This window comes from Leucoraja erinacea, chromosome 23 (genome assembly GCF_028641065.1).
Source record: "Leucoraja erinacea ecotype New England chromosome 23, Leri_hhj_1, whole genome shotgun sequence".
In the NCBI taxonomy this organism is placed as follows: domain Eukaryota; kingdom Metazoa; phylum Chordata; class Chondrichthyes; order Rajiformes; family Rajidae; genus Leucoraja; species Leucoraja erinaceus.
In genome coordinates, this window is record NC_073399.1 from 9,781,426 (window position 1) to 9,800,414 (window position 18,989).

At 49.9% G+C, this 18,989-nt stretch overlaps 2 protein-coding genes across 5 annotated transcripts in view; both read left to right on the forward strand.

Moving 5' to 3' along the window:
• Positions 1-1,571, forward strand: part of LOC129708208 (alpha-N-acetylgalactosaminide alpha-2,6-sialyltransferase 2-like) — a 41,515-nt gene extending 39,944 nt beyond the window's left edge. For all 3 annotated transcript variants that reach the window (XM_055653828.1, XM_055653826.1, XM_055653827.1), the window contains exons 10-11: positions 22-1,264; positions 1,408-1,571. In XM_055653828.1, the coding sequence (XP_055509803.1) occupies positions 22-216 (195 nt within the window). In that variant the 3' untranslated portion in view covers positions 217-1,264; positions 1,408-1,571. The remainder of the gene's footprint in view (positions 1-21; positions 1,265-1,407) is intronic.
• Positions 1,572-15,426: 13,855 nt separating this feature from the next.
• Positions 15,427-18,989, forward strand: part of aatkb (apoptosis-associated tyrosine kinase b) — a 158,508-nt gene continuing 154,945 nt past the window's right edge. For both annotated transcript variants that reach the window (XM_055653829.1, XM_055653830.1), the window contains exon 1: positions 15,427-15,796. In XM_055653829.1, coding sequence (XP_055509804.1) covers positions 15,712-15,796 — 85 coding nt within the window. In that variant the 5' untranslated portion in view covers positions 15,427-15,711. The remainder of the gene's footprint in view (positions 15,797-18,989) is intronic.

The following is an 18,989-nucleotide window of genomic DNA, read 5'->3' on the forward strand; positions in this document are numbered from 1 at the left end:
TCTTCTCCTCTCTGCTCTCAGGTCACGGCCTATGGCTTCATGACGGAAGATTATGCAAACTATTCCGACCATTATTTTGACCGGACATACCACAAGGTGGTGTTCTACTCGAACCACGACATGAAAATGGAAATGCGATTGTGGAAAAAACTCAATGACTATAAAGTAATTAATCTCTACACCAGAAAAAATAATGGGGACAAAATGAAGAGATGACACTATACAACACAAAATACTGTGCGGGGTTTTTTTCTTTTTGGAAGAATTAAAAAAAAAAAAAGGCATTTCTCTTCACTTCTGGGATCCTATCAACACTCGTGAATCAAAACTGTTTTGATATTGAATGGGTGAAAATATTTTAATTGATTATCTTTTTGTGAGGTACTATTATGCTGACTGATTATTCTTTAAATATTTCCTTGGTGCTACCGGAGGTGGGAAAACTAACTGGTGAAGTGTCGTGTGTTCTTGTATGTTCCTTTAAGTTCCAGGACATTTAATCATGGATTACGTCCTAGTGTGTGTATCAACAGAATTGAAAGAATTAAGTTTACATCTTTCCATTTATTTGAATACCATTTAGCCAAGTTAGCTATGCGGTGCCTTCAACAAGATTGCCTTATTATTATTGGAGAGAGTCAAAGAGTGGCCCTACTTGCCCACACCGGCCAACATGTCCCAACTACTCTAATCCCACCTGCTTGCATTTGGTCCATATCCCTCCAAACCTGTCCTATCCATGCACCTGTCTAACTGTTTCTTAAACATTGGGATAGTCCCAACTTCAACTACCTCCTCTGGCAGCTTGTTCCATACACCCTTTGTGTGGATAAAGTTACTCCTCAGATTCCGATTCCATCTTTACACCTTGAACCTATGACCTCCGGTCCTCTATTTCCCCCAACTCTGGGCAAAAGGTTATTGCGATGGAATTTTCTAAATGACATGTTGATGCTTTTGACTGGTGTACGTACGCAAGTTAACAATCCATCTCTTGTCTACGTTCTAAGTATGCAGGAGTTGGAAGTTGGGTGCGGTTGGTAATTTCTAAGTTGTCCACATGGCTCTTCAGAGGACCAGGCTCTTTGATGGCACCACCTAAAGTAAAGCCTATGATTTAATGGGTGGGTTTCTGGGGACATCTTAGGGATGGGTTACCTGGCAGTCTGTGGGTGAGGGCTTTCACTGAACAAGCCAAAGATAAAAGTAGTAGGAAGGAACTACAGATGCTGGTTTACACAGAAGATCGACACAAAATGCTGGAGTAACTCAGCGGGACGGGCAGCATCTCTGGATAGAAGGAATGGGTGACGTGTCAGATCGAGACCCTACCTCATACTGGAGACGCATCGTGACCCGAAACGTCACCCATTCCTTCTCTCCAGAGATGCTGCCCGTCCCACTGAGTTACTCCAGCATTCTGCATCCACCTTCAAAGGATAAAGTACCTTTTAAAAGGCATACTGTGTATGTACCGTTCTCAATGGGGAAAAGTGCTTGTACTTTCTTTGGAAAGGTGTATTAAAGTCAATGTTTTACTGATGGCCAAAATAAAAGAAGCATTGAATGAAGGAATTCTCAACTAATTCATTCTCAGTGGTTCGACAGTTCTTTGTTGTCGCATGTGCATTGCGCGGTGAAGTTCTTGCAGCCATGTTGGACGTGCTGGAGTGGCCCTGATCCAGGAAAGCCCCAGGCTTCTGCAGGGCCTACCCCATTGCCATCGAACCACCAGCTTTAGACTTTAGAGAGACAGCCATCATTCTCCGCCTGTTCCACCGTTGAGGTCTTGGTTGGATTGCTCTTTGTCAGATACCTCCCCCTCGACCTTACTGCCATGGGTGGCCCTACCAGGAGTGTAGCTCCAGACGGCATCTCAGGACCACACAAGCTTCTCCACCACGGCAAGGTGACAATCCACGGAGAAGAATGAAGAACCAAATGTACTGTGATGGGCAACGTTCGAACGTTGGATCAGGTTGTAACAGTGTGCATTAATGACAGCAAGAAATTGCAGAGAGTTGTGGATAGAAACATAGAAAGAAACATAGAAAATAGGTGCAGGAGCAGGCCATTCGGCCCTTCGAGCCTGCACCGCCATTCAATATGATCATGGAGGGATGTAGCCCATTCCGTCACAGACCAGACTCCCTTCCCCATTGACTCCATTGGGGCCAACACAGTGGCGCAGCGGTAGAGTTGCTGCCTCACAGCGCCAGAGACCCAGGTTCGATCCTGACCTTGGGTGCTGTTTGTACGGAGTTTGTGCATTCTCCCTGTGACCGCGTGGGTTTTCTCCGGGCACTCCGGTTTCCTCCCACATTCCAAAGACGTGCAAGTTTGTAGGCCAATAGGATGTGGTAAATTGTCCCGAGGATAATAACAATTGTAAATTGTTAATTTACCAGGATAGGGACAATATAGAATGGCGTAGGATAGAACTAGTATATGGGTGATGGTGGTTGGCGTGCACTCGATGGGCCAAAGGGCCTGTTTCCACTCTGTATCTCTAAACTAAACTAAATGACACTACTCTTCACCCTGCCTTGGTACAGCAGCCAACATAATCAGCAACATTTCCCACCCCAATCATCCCCGCTCCCATCGGGCAGAGGATACAGAAGCTTGACAGCGCGCACCACCAGACTCCGAAACAGCTTCTTCCCCTCTGTTATCAGGCTTCTGAACGGTCCTTCTATAAACTAGAGTACAGTCCGATCCTCCAACCTACCTCATTGCAGACATTGCACATTTTTCTCTGGAACTGTTAAGGGCCTGTCCCACTTGGCCGTCATTTACGCAACAGGCCGGTCCTGACTGTCGCACGCATCATGTGGCCGTCATTTACACCAAAGATAGACACAGAATGCGGGAGTAACTCAGCAGGACAGGTCGAGACCCTTCTTCAGAGTGGAGAAGGGTCTTGACCCGGAACGTCACCCATTCCTTCTCTCCAGAGTTGCTGCCTGTCCTGCTGAGTTACTCTGGCATTTTGTGTCCCTCCAAAGTTAGATTGTTTTCTCTGGAACGCCAGAAGTTGAGGGAGACGGGATAGACGTGTATAAAATGATCAGAGGCATAAATAGGGTGCAGAGTCAGAACCTTTTCCTCAGGGTGGGGATGTCAAAGGCTAGGGAGGAGGGGGGGTGGGCATAGTTTTAAAGTGGGAGGGGAAATGTTTAAAGGAGATTTGCAGGGCAATTTGTTTTACTCGGAGAGTAGTGGGTGCCTGGGAGGTGGCTGTGGAGACAGTGGTGTTTGAGAGGCTTTAGGATAGGTACGTGGATCTGCAGGGAGTGGAGGGCTGTGGATTGCGTGCAGGTGGAAGAGATTAGCTCACCTTGACATAATGTTTCAGCACGGACGTTGTGGGCCGAAGGGCCTGTTCCTGTGCGCTACTGTCCCACGTTTGATCTCTTGCCTCGTTTGACCCGACCACCAGCTGCAGTGAAATCATCTTCCTGCTTTCGAACTGGGCATGTGTCCCCCCCCCTTTCACTCCGGAGGCTTTGACAATATTTGGAACATGTCCACCCTCTCTAAATATAGGTTGGATGCAAAGGTCACTTATTAACTCTTGCGCCCACGAAACCCATCTACCGTGCCCATGCCTGCCATCACCACCCGTAGAGGGTAGAGCTGCTGGCTCACAGCGCCAGAGACCCGAGTTCAATCCTGACCTCGGGCTGCTGTCTGTGTGGAGTTTGCACGTTCTCCCTGTGACAGCGTGAGATTCCTCCAAGTGCTCTGGTTCCCTCCCACATTCCCAAAGACGTGCGGGTTTGCAGGTTAATTGGCTCTCTGTAAATTGTCCCCTGCTGTGTGGAGAGTGGATGGGAAAGTGGGATAACATAGGACTAGTGGGATAACATGGACAGGGTTCCATCCTGTTTCTCTAAAGACACAAGTTCATACGTTTTAAGAGCAGATTAGGCCATTCGGCCCATCAAGTCTACACTGCCATTCAATCAAGGTTGATCTATCCTTCCCCCTCAACCCCATTCTCCTGCCTTCTCCCCATAACCCCTAACATCCTTACTAATCAGGAATCTGCCTCGGTGGGCTGAAGGGCCTGTTGCCACACTACGTCTCTGAACTGAACCGAACGTTCACTTCTCACGAAGGGTCACTGACCTGAAATGTCAACTGTTATTTTATCTTTACCGCTGGTGCTGCCTGACCAGCTGAGTGTTTCCGGCATTCTTTGCTTTGTATCCTCTGGATCGGAATGTTACAGCTCAGGCCTCTGCTGACACACACTGGCGGGTTAAGGTGTTGCAGCTTCACAATGGCGAGGCAAGAAACTGCAGATGCTGGGGTTTTGAGCAAAACACAAATTGGAAACTCGGTCAGATTACAAATGGTTTGCTGAGCAGACCACCACAAGGATCTGCTGGAATTTTGAGCTTTGCTTTCCAGATTTCTCCTCTCTCCAAGCAGTCCGAGGAAGGGTCCAAACCAAAATATCGTCTGTCCATTCTCTCCGCGGATGCTGCCTGACCCGTTGAGTCCCTGGAACACTGTTGCATCTTCAGAATCTTAGTTGGGGGGTCCAACAGAGCGAGATGCAAGATGCAAACTAGACCAATCTTCCCCTGAAAATATTTAACTATTAAAACATTTTTTAAATGCCATAATTGCAGCCGATACAACAACAAAGAGGAATTTCTTTAGCCAGACGGTGGTGAATCTGCAGAACCCATTGCCACAGACGGCTGGTTCGAGACCCTTCTTCAGACCCTGAAGAAGGGTCTCAACCCAAAACTTTGTCCATTCCTTCTCTCCAGAGATGCTGCTTCACCCACTGAGTTACTCCAGCATTTTATAGACAATAGACAATAGGTGTAGGAGTAGGCCATTTGGCCCTTTGAGCCAGCACCGCCATTCAATGTGGTCATGGCTGATGTGTCTACTTTCGATTTTTTTTTGTCTACCTTTGATTTAAACCAGCATCTGCAGTTTTTTCTCACACAATATACAAACTCCACACACATTGGCAGCACCCAAGGTCAGGGTCGAACCCGGGTCTCTGCGCCACTGTGCCGCCCCTACTTTGTTCTAGCCTTCCCTATCTTACGGTCTGAAGAAGGATTCCGACCCGAAACGTCGCCCATTCCTTTTTCTCCAGAGATGCTGCCTGTTCCCGCTGAGTTATTCCAGGATTTTGGTTCCATCTTGGGTGTAAACCAGCATCTGCAGATCCTTCCGTCCAAAGAATGATGGGTGGCCATATTTGGCGGCCTGCAGTGTTGTAATGGTTTTGGTGAGTACACACCTGTTCACCGGGCTATGGACAATGTGACGGGCTGGTTAATAATGAATCACATTTCCATCGAGCTGGAGCTGGCATTACTGTCCACAGCACAGAAGTACAATCGGTGCTTGTTATATAATAGTTATCAATCCATTGCTACATTCATATTGCTTTGTCAGCGAGAAGCCATTTAATCACAAGGGGGTACCCAAAGGAAAATACATATTCTTTTGTTAAAAATACATCTGCAGCTGTTGGGATAAAATGCTGGAAACAAACTGAATACTTCTTGGTGATAATCGTTCCGTAAAAAAAATCAGGACTTCCCAGTAGAAATGGCCGGAAAGTACTGGGTCGAGATTATAGTCACCTGGGCTCAGAGCCTCAGTTACCCAGCTGACTATAGATCTGGCAGCAGATAGTTAGAGCTGGGGTGTTACATAGAAACATAGAAACATAGAAATTAGGTGCAGGAGTAGGCCATTCGGCCCTTCGAGCCTGCACCGCCATTCAATATGATCATGGCTGATCATCCAACTCAGTATCCCGTACCTGCCCTCTCCATACCCCCTGATCCCCTTAGCCACAAGGGCCATATCTAACTCCCTCTTAAATATAGCCAATGAACTGGCCTCAACTACCCTCTGTGGCAGAGTTCCACAGATTCACCACTCTCTGTGTGAAAAAAGTTCTTCTCATCTCGGTTTTAAAGGATTTCCCCCTTATCCTTAAGCTGTGACCCCTTGTCCTGGACTTCCCTAACATCGGGAACAATCTTCCTGCATCTAGCCTGTCCAACCCCTTAAGAATTTTGTAAGTTTTTATAAGATCCCCTCTCAATCTCCTAAATTCTAGAGAGTATAAACCAAGTCCATCCAGTCTTTCTTCATAAGACAGTCCTGACATCCCAGGAATCAGTCTGGTGAACCTTCTCTGCACTCCCTCTATGGCAATAATGTCCTTCCTCAGATTTGGAGACCAAAACTGTACGCAATACTCCAGGTGTGGTCTCACCAAGACCCTGTACAACTGCAGTAGAACCTCCCTGCTCCTATACTCAAATCCTTTTGCAATGAAAGCTAACATACCATTCGCTTTCTTTACTGCCTGCTGCACCTGCATGCCTACCTTCAATGACTGGTGTACCATGACACCCAGGTCTCGCTGCATCTCTCCCTTTCCCAATCGGCCACCATTTAGATATAGTCTGCTTTCCCGTTTTTGCCACCAAAATGGATAACCTCACATTTATCCACATTATACTGCATCTGCCAAACATTTGCCCACTCACCCAGCCTATCCAAGTCACCTTGCAGTCTCCTAGCATCCTCCTCACAGCTAACACTGCCCCCCAGCTTAGTGTCATCCGCAAACTTGGAGATATTGCCTTCAATTCCCTCATCCAGATCATTAATATATATTGTAAATAGCTGGGGTCCCAGCACTGAGCCTTGCGGTACCCCACTAGTCACTGCCTGCCATTGTGAAAAGGACCCGTTTACTCCTACTCTTTGCTTCCTGTTTGCCAGCCAGTTCTCTATCCACATCAATACTGAACCCCCAATGCCGTGTGCTTTAAGTTTGTATACTAATCTCTTATGTGGGACCTTGTCGAAAGCCTTCTGGAAGTCCAGATACACCACATCCACTGGTTCTCCCCTATCCACGCTACTAGTTACCTGGGCTCAGAGCCTCAGTTACCCAGCTGACTATAGATCTGGCAGCAGATAGTTAGACCTGGGGTGTTACATTACAATTAGTTTAGTTTAGTTTAGTTTAATTTAGTTTAGTTTAGTTTAGTTTAGTTTAATTTAGTTTAGTGACCAGTGACCCCCCAACTATCCTATGCTATTGAGGCAGTGCAGCGTAGGTTCACCAGGTTAATCCCCGGGATGGCGGGACTGTCACATGAGGAGAGATTGGAAAGACTGGGCTCGTATTCACTGGAATTTAGAAGGATGAGAGGGGAGCTTATAGAAATGTATAAAATTATAAAAGGACTGGACAAACTAGATGCAGGAAAAATGTTCCCAATGTTGGGGGAGTCCAGAACCAGGGGGCCACAGTCTAAGAATAAAGGGGAGGTCATTTAAAACTGAGATGACAAAAAACTTTTTCACCCAGAGAGTTGTGAGTTTGTGGAATTCTCTGCCCCAGAAGGAAGTCGAGGCCAATTCACTGGATGGATTTAAAAGAGAGTTAGATAGAGCTCTAGGGGCTAGCGGAATCAAGGGATATGGGGAGAAGGCAGGCACGGGTAACTGATTGTGGATGATCAGCCATGATTACAATAAATGGCAGTGCAGGCTCTGATTAAAATGCCTTTGAGCACAAACTAAAATATTGCTGATATAAAATTTGCAGGTGTGAAAGACATTGGTGGAGTATTTGGAGTATTGTCACCTTCCCCTCATCCAACCATGAACCGTTCTACATTTCCTTGATTGTTGTCTGCTTTTATCTGTCCTTTTTACACCTTCCTTCCTCTTTGTACCCTTCCATATCTCTAGTTTCCCTCTCCGCTGACACTCAGTCTGCAAGAAGGGCCTCGACCTGAAACGTCGCCCATTCCTTCCCTCCGGAGATGCTGCCTGTCCCGCTAAGTGCATTTCGTTGTCGCTGTACTGTACACTGACAATGGCAATTAAAATTGAATCTGAATCTGAATCTGAGTTACTCCACCATTTTGTGTCTGTCTTTGGAGTATTGTGTTTAGTTTTGGTCGCCCTGCTGAAGGAAGGATGATTTTTTAAGCTGGAAAAAAAAGTGCAGAGAAGATTTACGAGGATGTCGCCAGGACTTGAGGAGCTGAGCTATAGGGAGAGGTTGGACAAGCGAGTACTTTGTTCCAAGTTTGCTGGAGGATGAGGCGTGATACTACAGAAGTGTATCAGATCTTGAGGGATAGATAGGATGAATATCCAGAGTTGGGGAATATGGAACGTGCTGCCAGTGAAGGTAGTTGAGGCAGGTACTATAACAACATTTAATAGACTTTAGGACAGGTGCACAACTCTGTACAGACAGCATCCATAGTCAGGATCTAACCCAGATCATAGAGTGAAACATGGTTGAAACAGGCCCTTTGGCCCAACTTGCCCATGTCAACTAACAAGTCCCATCTGCACTAGTCCCACCTGCTTGCGTTTGGCCCTTATCTCTCTAAACCTGTCCTAATCATGTTTCTTAAATGTTGCGTTAGTACCTGCCTGAACTACCTCCTCCGGTGGCTCGTTCCATACACCCACCACCCTTTGTGTGAAAATGTTGCGCCTCAGATTCCTATTAAATCTTCCTTCCTTCCCCCCCCCCCCCCCCCCCCCCCCCCTAACCTTAAACCTATTTCCTTTGGCTCTGTAAGGCAACAACTTACAGAGCCAAAGCAACTTACAACTCACTGCACCAGTGAGGGGCGACGTTTCCCAGAAACGTGCATCAGGGCTGCCTATTTTTGGACCAATTTGCCACCATGTAAGAATTGCTCTAAAGTGGAGCTGCTACTTGGTCAGCATGGGGACGATGGGCCAAAGGGCCTGTTTCAGTGCTGTATGAGTCAATGGCTCTATAACGATGCACTCTTGGGACAGTTTGATTTACCAAGACCCACTCAGCTATTTCAAGATACGTGACTGAGATTCTGGCCAAACCAAATACCTCCTAGTTCCCCAATGAATAGCTCCTTAAACATTCAAACCGTGGCTAACAGTCACATTTGTTTACGATTAGATCTTTCACACCGGATTCCGGATTTAGTTTACGATGTTTTAAAATTAGAACGAATTCTGACTATTTTAATTTCAAATATACGTTATGGGTCCACAGCCCCCCTCCTCACCTGGCAAACAAGGTGGGGGAGACAGTTTAGTCACCGACTATCCGACCATGGAGCAGGTAGCGCGGGATTACATGGTTCCCGTGGCGGGGTTACTTCCCCCGACCTCACACATTCATAGGTGCAGGAGTAGGCCATTCGGCCCTTCGAATCAGCACCACCATTCAACGTGATCATGGCTGATCATCCCCAATCAGTACCCCGTTCCTGTCTGTCTTTGGGGTGTGGGAGGAAAGTGAAGATCTCGGAGAAAACCCACGCAGGTCATGGGGGGAACGTACAAAACTTCGTACAGGCAGCGCCCGTAATTGGGATCGAACCCGGGTCTCCGGCGCTGCTTTCGCTGTAAGGCAGCAGCTCTACCGCTGCGCCACCGTGACCGCCCTAAATAGGATAGGGGCGATCGCTGGTCAGTGTGGACTCGGCGGGCCGAAGGGCCTGTTCCCACGCTGTGTCTCCAAGTGGCCTGGGTAAAATTGCACCTGATGTGCAGGGGGTGTGGATGGGAAAGTGGGATGACACAGAACGGGTGGACGATGGCCAGCGTGGACGCTGTGGGCCGAAGGGCCTGCTTTCATGCTGCATCACGATACTGAAACTAAACTAGAGCTGCCCACAAGGAGGTAGCACTCTCTTTAGAGAGCAGTAATCTTCCTGCTAGCTGTCAGTACATGCGACCCCTGGCACCCAACAGAGGTTGCTCTCAGGCCTGCCAATGACATTAAACTATTCACATGAACGCAAACCTGTCAGCAAAATGTATTACCTTTAATTAATATTTTAATCATCGCACAAGGCGCCAGGTAAAGAATAGAACATAATTATAAGAATAAAACAGAAATATTAGAGATAACTTGTTAAACATGTTTTTTTTAATGGTCTGTAGGTTGACAAAAATGCTGGAGAAACTCAGCGGGTGAGGCAGCTTCTATGGAGTGAAGGAATAGGTGACGTTTCGGGTCAAGACCCTTCTTCAGTGATGAATTCCCCCCCCCCCCCCCCCAGTCTAAAGAAGGGTCTCGACCCCGAATCGCTACATATTCCTTCGCTCCATAGATGCTGCCTCACCCGCTGAGTTTCCCCAGCATTTTTGTCCACCTTCGATTTTTCCAGCATCTGCAGTTCCTCCGTAAACATTTTAAAAATTGCCTTGTGATTTGAAATATTCACAAGAGGAAATTAAAAGGCCTATTAATAGAACTGTTTATTTACTGAACGGGACAGTTGGTTTAGCATTAGGTGAGTGCGGCACGGTGGCGCAGCGGTAGATTTGCTGCCTTGCAGCGCCGGAGACCCGGGTTCGATCCTGACTACGGGTGCTGTCTGTACAGCGTTTGTACGTGTCTCCATGTGACTGCGTGGGATTTCTCCGGGCGCTCCGGTTTCCTCCCACACTCTAAAGACAAACAGGCTGCTAGTCCCTGGTGTGTATAGGATAATGCTAGTGTACAGGGTGACGGCTGGTGGGCACGGACTCGGTGGGCTGAAGAGCCTGTTTCTGCGCTGTATCTCATGTTCATAAGTCCTTGGAGCAGATTCAGCCATTCAACCCATCAAGCCTGCTCTCCCATTCAATCATGGCTGATCCATCTCTCCCTCTCCACCCCATTCTCCTGCCTCCCCGTAACCCCTGACACCCGTACTAATCAAGAATCTGTCAATCTCCACACTGACTTGGCCTCCACAGCCGACTGTGGCAATGAATTCCACGGATTCACCACCCTCTGACCAAAGAAATTCCCTCTTCTTCTTTTTCAAGGGGTGCACCTCTGTCCCATTGTAGGCGGGAGGATTCTGTATCTTCTCAAAGGAGTAAATAAACCCTGTGCTGCTGCAAGTTTCCAAAATATGCCCAGCAGTCCTGTGACTTCCTACTGGGAGCAAGGGATTCTGAAACCAAGCTCCGCGCTCTATACTGAGCTTACAGATAGTGTTGGCAAATAATTCAGCGGTGAAGAAAGTGAACGGCATGTTGGCCTTCATAACTAGAGGAGTTGAGTATAGGAGCAAAGTGGTCCTTCTGCAATTGTACAGGGAGGGCCCTAGTGAGACCACACCTGGAGTATTGTGTGCTGTTTTGGGGACAGCACACAATACTCCAAATTTGAGGAAGGACATTCTTGCTATTGAACTGCTGATGCTGGTTTACACCGAAGATAGACATAAATGCTGGAGAAAATCAGTGGGACAGGCCGCATCTCTGGAGAGAAGGAATGGGTGACGTTTTGGGGCGAGACCCTTCTTCAGACCAGGTAATTAGTCCTGGTCTTGCTTCTGATGCCCAGATCTTGAAAGAGGAATAAAAAGGAAGGCAAAATGCAGGGGAAACTCCTATTTCTACTCTGCCATAAGGTGGAAACCAGGCTTTCCATTCCATGACAGACACAAAAAATCTGGAGTAACTCAACGGGTCAGGCAGCATCTCTGGAGAACAGGATTAGGTGATGTTTCAGGTCGAGACCCTTCTTCAGACTGTCGATTAACTGGATTTGGTCAAAGTGTGAATGATCCGTGGTGTACAGGACAGTGCTTGTGAAAGATAGATCAGCCATGATTGAATGGCGGAGCTGATTTACTCCAGCACTCAGTGTCTGTCATTCTTAAACTAAGATCTAGAACATAGAACAGTACAGCACGGGCCCTTCAGCCCACAATGTCCGTGCCTAACAAGATGCCAAGGTGAACTAATCTCATCTGCCTCCACATGAGTGAAAGATAGACACAAAATGGCGGTAGGAATGGCCATTCTTTCTCTCCAGAGATGCTGCCCAGTCCCGGGCTGAGCTGCCCCCAGCATTTTGTGTCTGTCTTCGGTTTAAACCAGCGATCCTACACATCATCCATTTCCCTTCATATCCTTGTGCTGTGAATTTACGATGATCATTGCATTTCCACACACTAAATATGATGAGCAATTCTGAAATGATACATATGCTCTGATGTAATGGCCAAGCTGGAGGCAGCAGGCGTATGAAAGGAATTGCCTGGGCAAGGTAGTCTTCTTGGAACATAACGTACGTTGTTTATTTCAATTTTTTAATCTTCCAGATGCCTCACTGGTTGAGTTACAATCAATAAGTGCGGTAAAGCATTTGAAAGATAGTTCATTATATCTACAATGTGATTGAGTTGACTGAGCTAATTTGGTTTACTCCTGTAAAGCTGATAGACCAGATGGCAGGCATAGTCATCATTACTCACAGGTCGGCATGCTGTTGATGATGGATGGACTATGATGGTAAAGTGTTTAACACGGGTTTAGATTAGTGACTTGCTCGGTGTCATAATTTTCACCGCTCCGCAGTCAGCCAGTCAGTCAGTCAGTCAGTCAGTCGCCAATCCAACCAAGACCTCAATGGTGGAAACAGGCGGAGGATGATGGCTGACCTTAGTGGAGCGTCACAACGGCTGGGAAGGCGGATGAAGGCTGCAGCAGGAAAGGGTCTCCGGTCGTCTTGGACTCCATGCCACTGGTTCCTGACCCAGATCTGCTAAGGACCGTGTGGTGGCTGTCTGTGCAACAGTCTCCCCACGTTAAATAAAGTCACACACAGGCGTCCTCCATATAGGGAATAGCCCCCTGGAGACACCCATGGTCAGCCATGACCAAAGGAGGCTTAAGAAGAAGAAGAAGAAGAAAAGTACAGCCTATACACCCACGGAAGTTTTTTTTTCTCTCTTGTTCACAGTGTACTATGTTTACATATTGTGTTGTGCTGCTGCAAGTAAGAATTTCATTCTTCTATCTGGGACACATAACAATAAAACACACTTGACTCTCCTCATGTATCCTCGTTTATTGAAATTCTGTGGATGATGGAATTCCAAAATTAAAAAAGCGGAAAGCAAATTCGCATGGGGTCCAAACAAAAACAAACGTAATGATTCACATCGCTGACCTTTCCATGCTAACTCAGTGTCTCCTCCCACTGATGCTGATGGCTTGTGAAGCACTTTCTGTTCTTTTTGCCCGGTTGCTAATGGGAGCCTGCTGTGCACAGATTTACCTTCCCCCTGCAATGCAGCAGTGACTAGACGTGTACTGCCTCCCACAGCACTTTTAGAGTGATACAGTGTGGAGATAGACCCTTCGGCCCAACTTGCCCACACCAGCCAACCATGTCCCAGCTACACTAGTCCCACCTCCCTGCGTTTGGTCCATATCCCTCCAAACCTGTCCTATCCATGTGTGATAAAGTTACCCCTCGGATTCCTATTAACAATTTCCCCCTTCACCTTAAACCTATGTCCTCTGGTCCTCGATTCACCTGCTCTGGGCAAGAGACTGTGTGTCCAGCTGATCTATTCTCCTCATGATCTTATACACCTCTATAAGATCACCCCTCATCCTCCTGTGTTCCAAGGAATAGAGTCCCAGCAACCTCTCCCAACAGATCAGACCCACTAGCCCTGGTAGTCAGAAGCCTGGTAGCCCTGGGAGAGAAAGGTAGTTAGGAGAGAGGGGTGGGGGAGAGGGGCGATAGTGAAATGGGGGATAGGGGAAGAGAGGAGAGGTGGGTGGGGAGACAGGGGTAGGGGAGGGAGAAGAGGGAGGATGGTAGGGGGAGAGGTTGGTGGGGGTAGATGGAGGAGGGAGGGGAGAGAGGAGATCTGGAGATGGGAAAGGTGAGAGAGGGGTGTAGAGGAGGAGGGGGAGGGAAATGGGAGGAGGGGCTGAGAAGGGGAAGAGGATGAGTGGAGTAGAGAGAGGGCGCGCGCATTCCCTCGTCCTCGTGCACGGGGGGGGAGGCTGGCATCAGGGCCAGTCGCGCCCCCGAGAGCAGGACAAGGCGCGCTCCCGGTTGTCCATGACCTGCCGCGCTCCCGCGACCAGGACCAAGCGCGTGTCCGAGTGTCCATGCGCGCTCCGTGGGACCAGGACCAGGACCAGGCGCGTTCCAGTGTCCATGCGCGCTCCCGCGACCAGGACCAGGCGGGTCCCCGAGTGTCCATGCGCTATCCCGTGTCCAAGACCAGGCGCGCTCCTTGAGACAAGAATAATGCGCGCCCCCGGAGAGCAGGACAGTGCGCGCCCCCCGGAGAGCAGGACAGTGCGCGCCCCCCGGAGACCAGGACAGTGCGCGCCCCCGGAGAGCAGGACAATGCGCGCCCCCGGAGAGCAGGACAGTGCGCGCCCCCGGAGACCAGAACAGTGCGCGCCCCCGCGAGTCCACGCGCGCCCCCAGAGATCAGGATAATGCGCGCCCCCCGGAGACCAGGACAGTGCGCGCCCCTGAGACCAGGACAGTGCGCGCCCCCGGAGACCAGGACAATGCGCGCCCCCCGCGAGCACGCGCGCCTCCTGAGATCAGGATAATGCGCGCCCCCTGAGACCAGGACAGTGCGCGCCCCCCGGAGGCCAGGACAGTGCGCGCCCCCGGAGACCAGGAGAATGCGCGTCCCCGGAGACCAGGACAGTGCGCGCCCCCGGAGACCAGGACAATGCGCGCCCCCGGAGACCAGGGCAGTGCGCGCCCCCGGAGACCAGGACAATGCGCGCCCCCCGTGCTGCCAGGGCTGTGCTGGAGATGGCGCTGCGCGCGCGCTGCTGGAGCTGGATGCTGGTGCTGGTGCAGTGAGCCCCGCTCCCCGCTCCCCGCTCCCCGCTCCCCGCTCCCCGCTCCCCTCCCCGCCACCCCACTGCTTGCAGCGCGGAGCCGCCTGAGACCACACCCCACACAGCGGACACCCCCTAACCCCGCTACATCGGACACACTCCCTCCCCCCTCCCACTGACCCTCCTCGCTTCTCTCAGGACATGAAACCGCACCCCTTCGCATTCTGCTTTTCATTTCCCTCCCTCTCTCCTTCCCTCTCTCTCTGCAGCTTGCGGCTCTCTGCATCCTGCCTTTTTTTATAGTCCTCCTTTCCTCTCTCCTTCCCCCCTCCCTCCTCTGCATGGATGCAGCCGGAGCTTCCCTCTGGTGCAGTGAGCCCCGCTCCCCGCTCCTCTCTCCGAGGCACCCCACATTCCGCCTTCCAGCGATGGAGCCGCTACAACGGCACGGAACACCCCACACAGCGGACACACCCCCCTTGCCCGCTACATCGGACACACTCAGCTCCCCTCCCTCCTCCCTTTTTTCCACCTCCTCGCTCGCTCTCTCTCTCTCTGCATTGACCCCCTCGCCATCTGCTTTTCACATCCATCCGGACGACCCTAGTACCCCCTAACCCCTCTCCCATTTTCGCACTCCCTTCCCCCGATCCCCCTCTGTGGTCGGCTCCGACCACTCCTTTGGTTCCTGCCAGCCCCTGACTCCTCTCTCTCCCCCCTCTTGCTTTTTCACCCGTTCTTTCGCATTCTGTCTCCCTTTTTCTATTTCCTCTCTCCTCCCTCTCTCTCTGCAGCTTGACGGCTCTCTGCATCCTGCCTTTTTTTATATTCCTCCTTTCCTCTCTCCTTCCCCCCTCCCTCCTCTGCATGGATCTTGCAGCCTTTTTGCATTTTGTCTTCTCATTATCCTCCCTCTCTCCTCCCCTCAAATCCTTCTGCTCTCCATGAATCTCCGAGGCTTTTTGCATTCCGCCTTTCCATTTTCCTCCCTCCCCCCTTCCCTCCTTCCTTGAGAGGGGGAGAAGAAGAGAGAGAAAAAAAAAACAACAACCCCATATCGTAGCGGCGATGTGGTCGTATTTGCACCTCGCACTGATGCTTATGTCTGGACTGTGTCAGCCCAGCCTTGCCTTCAGCTCCCACTTCGATCCCGGTGAGTAAAAAGGAATCAACAACAACAGAAAAATCTCCATCCCTCAAACCTCCTGCCTGCTCCATCCCCTTCCTAATTGCTGCAAATGTTCGGGGTCTATTGTACTGGCAAGAGCATTGCTTCCTTATAAAATATAGATGTGTGTGTGTGTGTGGGTGCATAAATAAAACCCTGCGTTGTCTTAAATGCGATCTCTCTCCTCCCCCGGTCCAGCCGAACAAGGTACCTGTCGCTGCCTGCAGCACCTTAACCCTATGTCGGCCACTGCGCTCTCATTCCATTCATTGTCTCCTTCCATCTCTCTCTCCCTCCTCTCTCCTCTCCCCTCTCTCCTCTCTCCTCCCTCCTCCCCCCCCCCCTCTCTCCTTATCCCCCCTTACCCCTCACCCCCCCTCACCCCCCTCCCCTCTCTCCTCTCTACCCCCCTCTCCCCCCTCCCCCCTCTCCCCCATCTATCCCCCCCCTCACCCCTCCCCCTCCCCATCCCCCCTCTTCCCCTCTCCTCTTCTTCTCCCCTCTTCCTCCTTCTCCTCCTCCTCTCCCTCCTCTCTTCCCCTCTCCCCCTCCTCCTCTCTCCCCCCACCTCCTCTCTCCCCCCCCCTCTCCCCTCTCTCCTCTCCCACCCTCCCTTCTCTTCTCCCCACCTCCTTCTCTCTCTCTCCCCCTACCCTCCTCTCTCCCCTCCCCCCCCCCCCCCCCCCCCCCCCCCCTTCATCCTCTGTGGATTTTTGCTCACGGTCACCTCTCTGCTGCCCCTCCTCACTTCCATTTCACCTAATGTACATGTTCTCCACCCGCCTCTTTCTTCCCTTTTCCCCCCCCTCTCTCTCTCCCCTCCGTCCCCCTCCCCCCCCAACCCCACCCCCACCACTACCCCCCCTCTCCCTCCCTCCCTCTCCACCTCCCCCTCCCTCCCTCCCTCTCCACCCCCCCCCCACCCCCCCCCCCCCTCTCCCCTTCTCCTTCTCCCCGCCTCTACCTGTGTACTCCAGGTGCATTATCTCTGGGCCAGTACATATTTGCTCTGTACTATCTTTAACCATTTATTCAAATGCTTCCAGCATATAAAGGCCAGCATACTATTAGGGCTCCTCATTTTCTGCTGAATCTGCATGTTAGCTCCCACCGATTTATGTAAGAGAGTTACCCAGCCTCCCCATAGCACCGACTATTTAGAAACACTTTCTTTCTCTATCAAGATGGATGACCGTGTATTTTACTGCATCAGATGCCATTTGCTATGATCTTCACAAGTTCACAAGTTATAGGAGCAGAATCAGGCCATTCGGCCCATCAAGTCCACTCTGCCATTCTGATCATGGCTGATCTCTGCCTCCTAATCCCATTTTCCTGCCTTCTCCCCATAACCCTTGACACCCGTTCTGATCAAGAATTTGTCTATCTCTGCCTTAAAAACATTCACTGACTTGGCCTCCACAGCCCTCCGTGGCAATGAGTTCCACAGATTAACTACCCTCTGACTCCCCTCCTCACCTCCTTTCTAAAAGAGCGCCCATTAATTCTGAGGCCATGACCTCTGGTCCTAGACTCTCCCACCAGTGGAAACATCCTTTCCACATCCACTCTATGCCGATCTTCACCCTTCGCTTCGGACTTTTACATCTTCCTAAAGCCTCCCTGCACCCTTCTCACAGTCCTTACACCCGCCGAGCATTGTATCCTCTACAGAATTGGATATCGTGAACTTGACTCCCTCATTCAAAATGACTGATAGAGATCATAGATTTGTGTGGTGCGGTGGTAGAGTTGCTTCCTTACATCGCCAGAGTCCCGGGTTCCATCCTGACTACGGGTGCTGTCTGGACGGAGTTTGTACGTTCTCCCCGTGACCCTCCTGGGTTTTCTGCCGTCGGTTTCTTTCCACACTCCAACCGTTTACAGGTTTGTAGGTTAATTGTCTTGGCATCAATGTGAAAATTGTCTCGTGTAGGATAATGTTAATGTGCGGGGATCGCTGGTCAGTACGGACTCGGTGGGCCGAAGGGCCTGTTTCCGTACTGTATGAAACAAATCATGGGCAGTTTGAACCCCAATATTGAACTCAGTTTGAATCACAGACTCCCATCCCAAAGTTATGTTTGAGTTTGAGTTTAGCTTATTGTCACGATTACCGAGGTACAGTGAAAGGCTTTTGTTGCCTGCTATCCAGTCAGCAGAAAAACAATACATGATTACAGTGTTAAAGGGAATAACGTTTAATGCAAGACAAAGCCAGTAAAGTCCGATCTAACATAGTCCGAAGATCTCCAATGAGGTAGATAGTAGTTCAGGACCGCTATCTAGTTGTTGGTAGGATGGTTCAGTTGCCTGATAACAGCTGGGAAGAAACTGTCCCTGAATTTGGAGGTGTGCGTTTTCACACTTCTATACCTTTTGCCCGATGGGGGAGTGGAGAAGGGAAGAGGGAGTGACCCGCCCTTGCTCATGCTGCTGGCCTTGCTGAGGCAGCGGGAGGTGTAAATGGAGTCGATGGAAGGGAGGTTGGTTTGTCTGATGGTCTCGTTGGCTTGTGTTCTCTGTATTGGTGCCTGGCTTAGAGGGTATTATAGGTTGGGCAGACTTGGATTGTTTTCTCTGGATCATAGGAGGTTGATAGGAGTCTGGATACGTAGCAGTATGAGAGGCTTTCTCAGGCTAGGCAGTCAGGAAAAAGTGTAGAAAGGAACTGTAGAGTGGCGAGTCTGTGGAATTCTCTGCCTCAGAGGGCGGTGGAGGCCGGTTCTCTGGATACCTTCAAGAGAGAGCTAGATAGGGCTCTTAAACTTCATTAAGTTCTGTGATTACATATTCTGTATCCCTGCTGTAAGTAAGAATTTCATTGCTCTGTTTCGGGACATTTGACAATAAAAAACCCTTGCTGCGGGAACAATTATATTGGAAAATGGCACAGAAACTAAACAGAGAAAAAACCCCTGGAAATAGTGGAGATTGTGGGATTTTATGTGGATGAGTTTAAGATACAGCACCCTTTGGCCCACCGAGTCCACACCGACCAGCGATCCCCGGATATTAACACGGTGGTGCAGCGGTAGAGTTGCTGCCTTACAGCGCCAGAGCCCTGGTCCTGGGTTCAATCCTGACCACGGGTGCCGTCTGTACGGAGTTTATACATTCTCCCCGTGACCTGCTTGGGTTTTTTTCCGAGATCTTCGGTTTAACCATATAACCATAT